We start from the raw sequence: 6082 nt of genomic DNA, 5'->3' as shown, positions 1-6082 counted from the left end.
TGGGCATGGACGAGAACTTCGCTTACCCCCACATGGACAACACCTACGCGGCGCATTGGCAGACCCAGGACTTCCAGCGCTCCCACACCGGCACCGGCACCGGCCAGTATCCCGGGACACGCGGCTCCGGCCAAGCCTTCCATTATCTCTACTAGACCAGCGCTGAGAGCTGATGTCCGACCAACATCGTCAGAAGCCAGTTCTTGTCCTCACGGAAGGAGTTGTTAGGAGATCGAGGAGGAAATTTCTTTGTTACTAGGGGCAATGGCAGTAGTACCAGAGACAAGAGGAGTTCTTCCGAATTTTGTAGCTAGAAGTATCTTAATTCTCGCGCATTTGATGTTGAGTTTTGCAGATTACATGATTTCTTTGTATTGCATCCGTGAAATTCCACGGGCTTTTTTTTTCTAACTTTAGACCATGATGAATTGTTATCGAATTCTCTCAAAGAGGATATAAAGCTCCCTGGACAAAAAATTCATGCTCATTAATCGTCGACTACATGTACTGAAATCTAAACATTCTCGCAACGACTGACTGATTTAGGGAATAATCCATGAACAATCTCAACCCCTTTCTTATATCCTCCTTGATAGCCTTCACGGGCTTTTCAGGTTTGCAGACAAATACAGAGGAAACCACTTGCCGTTGATCGTAAAATAGCCCCAGAAAAACTCCATAAAGTAACAACATATATAAGCTAAAGCCACCACATATATAAGCTGAAGCCATAGCAGTAACTCTACTGTACCATGGGCTCAAATTTGTGTGATTTCAATTGGTAAAATTCCGTTGACAGGAGCACTGTGCTGCCAAGTACCAACTGTAACACCAACACACCATGGACATGCAGGATTTAAAATGACATGATGAAACTTATTTTTGTGTTCAGTTGATATTTTAGCAACAGATTGGGATTTGCTACTGTACAGATTAACATCCAGAATTCAATAAAGATACAAGGCTATATTACAGGAAAGTTATTGGATGGGTTGAACAGAAAACATGAAGAAACCACTTGTATAACAGATTTTGATCTGGAAAAGATGAAACAATCTAGAAATGAAGCTGCTTGCACTGCGAAGCTACCGCCTCAGAGGGGCAGTAAGGGCACTTGAAAGTTCTGGAGCTGCTCTTTGATAGCTTCATGATCGATTGCTTCGATACAGCGTGTCCACAGGGCATCAGCATCGGAGGGTTCTCGTCACTTGACTGCTCTCTCAGCACTGGGCATACAAACACAGAGTGGTACTGGAACTCGGGTCCAATGTCTATAGGGACAGGAAGCTGTTTCATGGCCTGCCACTCCTGTTTTTTGGCAGCCATTACCATGGTTAGCTTCAACAAGGTCGGCAGTCCTTGAAAACCAGCTGATATAGCTACATTAAGTGGGCTATCGCTGGACTGTCCCAAGATGCTGCAGAACTGATGGATTAGCTCCTCAGATAGCTTCTCCCATTGCGTTGATGACACGAACTCGGCATATGGGGACTGATCAAGCCGATCCCAGATAAGGCAAGCCATCAGCCTTGGGATCTCCGCCTCGTGCATGAAGGCAAAGGGCCCCAGGTGAGTCCTTGCATATTGCAAAGCCTCGTCTTTACTTCCTTTATTAGTAAGTATCTCAACAAACTGAAGAGAATGGAGCTTCAGCTCAAGCATCGAGCTATTCTGCAACAGCTGATCATGGTTCTTGGCAGCCCAGCTGAGTGCAGGCTCAAGGTTTCTGGCTTTCATTGCTTCAAGAATTCCATACATCTCTTGAAACGATGATTTCAGGTAAGACCCATCTGACTCACCACACTCATGGACAAAGGAGTCTCCGAGATCAAAGAGGCCCTGGCGGTAGAACTGATTTGCTATTATGTTGTTTATTGTGGAAGCCTCAAAATCCACATTTCTATATGCCTTTGATATATCTGGATTAAAAGACTTTTCAAGGAGCTTGAGATATTTGCTCAGAGCAACATTCAATTCCTTTTGACAGCCTTCGAGCTGGTTCAATGGCGCCACTTCGTTCAGCTTGGCCTTCAGTTCTGCAAGGATGTGTGAATGGTCACAACTTTCCATGGAATCTGTATTCATCATCTGCATTTTCGTTATTGCCTGTGTAACTTCATTCACTATTTGATCAATAGCTTCCTGAACTTTGGTAGAAGATAAGGTACGCTTTTCGACAACTCGGTCAAAGGCCTCTCTTAGACTGTCAATCTCCATTGTAGTGCACCAAACTAAGCAGCACAGTTTTGGCACTGCATGCAAATGTCAAAAATCATAATTCGTTCAGAATACTACAATGAAGCAAAAAAAAAAATGGAAGATACATAAGAAATGTCTAGCTGCTGACCATTCAGAATGTAGAAACTAAAGCGTATAATTAATATTTCCTCCCTTCCAAATTAGTTGACGCAGCTTTTTTCCAAAATAAACGAAATCTATACTCTGAAATGCATCTAGATACATGTGTATCTAGACCAAATCTGACCAAAGCCTAGTCAACTAATTCGAAAAAGAGGGAATACTTCAGTATGGTGAATAAACCTATTGTGATCAAGAATCTATGAGAAAAAATAAACAATCTTTGCCACTAAAACATTAAAGATAGTATTCAACATTGAAATTTCTCCTCATGTTGTCACTAAAACATTAAAGAAAGTATTCAACATTAAAATTTCTCCTCATCTTGTACTACACTAAAACTCAAGACGTTGGCCAAACACTAGCAGTGCTCATAGTATCTTAGGAGCTCATAGGCAAAACAAATAGTGCTATTCTGCAATGTCAGTGACACCTATAAAACAAGTTGTCAAAACGATCACACATTCTCATTAAGCTGCACCAATAAAGCAAATAGAAGACAACACCACGTTACCATTGTAACCTTTCTCTCTCAGTTCATAACCACTGACTGTCTAGTGCTCCCACATCAGAGCAGCCTACAATTTTTTTTTACCATGAATCATCGTTTAAAACTTGTTCACACTAAGTCAGTGGGTTTCATGAAATCATTTAGCTAAGGTGCCCTGTGCATAAGATACGTATGTATTGGCTCTCGAGGACATGATTGCAAATACATTTTTTTATAGATAAAAAAGAATTTCATTGCTCTCTGACTGCCACACAGCCAAAATAGGTTATTTGAGCAAGTCCAGCAGGACCCCTATATTTTTTCCCCTATATCTTTCTGTAGGGGACTCCCCTAAAATGACTCCTCCTCTATATTTTAGCTAACTCCAGCAGCACCCGTATATAATCTTTCCTATCATGTTTACCTATATTTTAACAATACTTTGTAACCAACTTTATAATGGTTATTTCTTCAACCGCTATAATTCAAGGGAACAATTCACACAACACATAATAAATGTACCAAAACAAAGAGAAGTACCAAACAGGGAATGTTTTAACAATGCAAAATTAGCAGAACTGAGACATAAAAAAGCAGGGTACAATTTATTCAACATAAGCAGTAGCAAAATTAGCGAAATTGCAGTCAACTTCACTCAATTTCCCCATCCATTGGACAACAATTTGACAAGAGCAGAAAAATTGCAATCAGCGGCTCTAGCAGACAGCACCCGTCAGATTTGCTACCGCTCATTGTTCCTCTTCCAAGAAAAAAAAACGGGTACATCTGTGGACGTTTATGTTCTCTGAGTTCACACATTTGCACACAGATCAGAGGTGAGGTCAAAATCGAGCTGGTCGGGATGGCTTCGATCTGTACCTGCCCCTGCCCCAACTCGCTCTGACGTGACTTGGCCCCCTCTCCTGGCCATCCCCGCCCCTCCCATGCCCAATTTTCTTCTTTCTCTCCCGGCTCACCATGGCAGCGCCACCCAAACCCCTCCCCCGTCAAATCTTCTTCCTCTCCCTGGTTCCCATTAGGTGTGGAATTTCGAGCTCGAATTTGAGCGAAATTGAAGAAAAAACAGAGGCAGACGAACCTGGTCGAGCGTGTGGTGGCGGGAGGACTTTTGTGGGAGCGAGCGGTTGATATCGTCGACGGGTAGGGGACGCCTTCACTGACAGTGTAGGGGGCGTCGGTAGGGGAGCTGCTGGAGCCTTCTTTTCCCCTCTCTCCCCTATGTTTTCTATCAGGGGTGCTATGGGCTCTCTGCTGGACCTGCTCTTACAAGTTCTACAGTGGTATAAAACTCACCTAACAACTCGACCAAACACTGAGCATCAAATAAAAAAGTGCACATGGATCTTAGAACACCAAAATAAATCTGCTCACATGAGAGTGACGAACACAACAAACTAAGCCATCTGAATAGAATACCAGTGGTGACTGCATGTACTCACACAGCTCGTCACCGAGAACGACATTCTTCACGTCAAGCTGAGAAGTATACCAAGAACAAAACAATGACATGGCAGCAAGTGTGAGCAAGGAAAGACTCTTAGTTATCACCGCCATGCTCCTGCTGAAGCCCCATGCCACAAGACGAAGCTTTTTAGCACTCAAGAGAATGATTAGAGCAGGTCATAACCAAGTAGAACCGGCTTGCAAGTGATGGGACAGAAACATGGAAGAAGAGCGAGAAGAGTACTAATTAGATTCCTTTTATGCTTCATCATTCGAAAATAATGTCAGTAGCTTACACCGATGTAGGCTTGTACTTGTAGGAGATGCATCTGCCATTCAAAGCGCTTAGCTCATTGAACAAAAAAAAGTCTACTTCACCGGCTATCTAGTGCAGAACACGACACGATAATCTCAGCCACCATATCCAATCAGGCCACGCAAGCCAATTTTACAAAGAGGACCCGTGGCGTGAGAGAACATAATCAATACCAAAGCCACTCGACTTCCCACTGAAGACCCAACCCAGATTCCTCTGCCATGCTATCCACAAAGCGGGCACACATGTAATAAGACATATAACAGTTGGTGGCCGGTTTCGCCCTTACTGCAGGTTAGTGATCCGTGGGGACTTCGAGCTACGACACGCAATCAGCGAGCGCCCAGGAGTTCGATCCGAAACCAAGACTCTCTACTAAACCAGTATCGAAGAAACGATCTTTCAGCATCCAGCATGGGCGTTCAGTTGAATCCCCCAGTTTTTTTCTACAAAATACTCCCACCAGGCAACGGAGAATTCCGCAACAACAGACTGGGTGGAATTGGGAGGGAGAAGGGTATGGATGAGAGCAAACGACAGGCCAGAACTGAAATCTAAGAGCAATCCAAGCATGTTAGGGTTCGCCGCCAGCAGAAGAGTAAATCAGGGGTGGATCTAGACATGATTTACCGCGCACGCACAAAATCTGCGGGCCGCAGTGGGCTCTACGGTCAACGGATGGTGAAAAGCTCATACCTTGGAAGCCAATCTCCGAGTTTGCAGACAGGGGTGGAGACAGAGCGGGCGTGATGTCGTCGCGATGGGAGGCAGCGCGGGAACGGCGGTGGCGTCGGCGCGCGCGAGAGGCGGAGGAGGGGTTGGGGCGTCGCGAGTGGGGATGGCTGGGTGAGGCGTCGACGGTGACATCTAAACTACGGCACGGCGGCACAACGGTGGTAGTGTATAAAGGAGAGATTTTTTTAGAGCCGCATTGGGTCAGCTTTGGTTGGGTAGGTCTCAGGGACTTTGCGAGAGGAAGAGGAAGGAAAGCTACGGCACGGTTGGCGTCTACCGTGTGGATATTATAAAGGAAAGAACATATTAGTGATTTTAATAAAAAAAACTACTAATACAGCAGTATTATGATTCTTTTTACTTTTTAGAATAATTTTTTGTACTCTATTTTTCATTTTTAAGAAACTTTTTTAATCCATTTTAAGTGAAACTATATGCAGATATATAAAAGGGTACTAAGGTAATACCGAATTGAACGAGACGATCATCTCCTCTTTTATTGACTTTGGACCTAGCATAAAGGATGTAAAACACCAAACCAATAAATTTTGTCACATTCGACAGTGTGTCCTGTAAGGTTACATTCACTAGTAACCAAGCAATCGTTTCGACATTCGCTCATGTTATAGTAAATAAAAATTGCCACCAATCTCAAGTCTACTTTAGGCATGTAATTTTGTATGCCCCGTGGTCCCTAAAAAATTTTAGCTTAGTGGAAC

At 43.7% G+C, this 6082-nt stretch overlaps 1 protein-coding gene across 3 annotated transcripts; it reads right to left on the bottom strand.

The window, feature by feature from the left end:
• Window positions 1-855: 855 nt before the first annotated feature.
• Window positions 856-5455, bottom strand: LOC124694600 (protein RMD5 homolog). Of its 3 annotated transcripts, none has more exons than XM_047227570.1 (2): window positions 5325-5455; window positions 856-2252 (listed from the first exon to the last, which is right to left on the bottom strand). In XM_047227570.1, the coding sequence occupies exon 2, from the start codon at window positions 2215-2217 to the stop codon at window positions 1057-1059; it is 1161 nt and encodes a 386-aa protein (XP_047083526.1). In that variant the 5' UTR covers window positions 2218-2252; window positions 5325-5455; the 3' UTR covers window positions 856-1056. The 3 variants fall into 3 exon arrangements, with proteins under 3 accessions (XP_047083526.1, XP_047083531.1, XP_047083538.1); XM_047227575.1 differs by lacking the exon at window positions 5325-5455 and adding an exon at window positions 3948-4853; XM_047227582.1 differs by lacking the exon at window positions 5325-5455 and adding an exon at window positions 2348-3352.
• Window positions 5456-6082: the final 627 nt, after the last annotated feature.

Source organism: Lolium rigidum, chromosome 1 (assembly GCF_022539505.1).
Source record: "Lolium rigidum isolate FL_2022 chromosome 1, APGP_CSIRO_Lrig_0.1, whole genome shotgun sequence".
NCBI classification, from domain to species: Eukaryota; Viridiplantae; Streptophyta; class Magnoliopsida; order Poales; family Poaceae; genus Lolium; species Lolium rigidum.
This window is presented reverse-complemented; position numbering and strand designations above follow the sequence as displayed.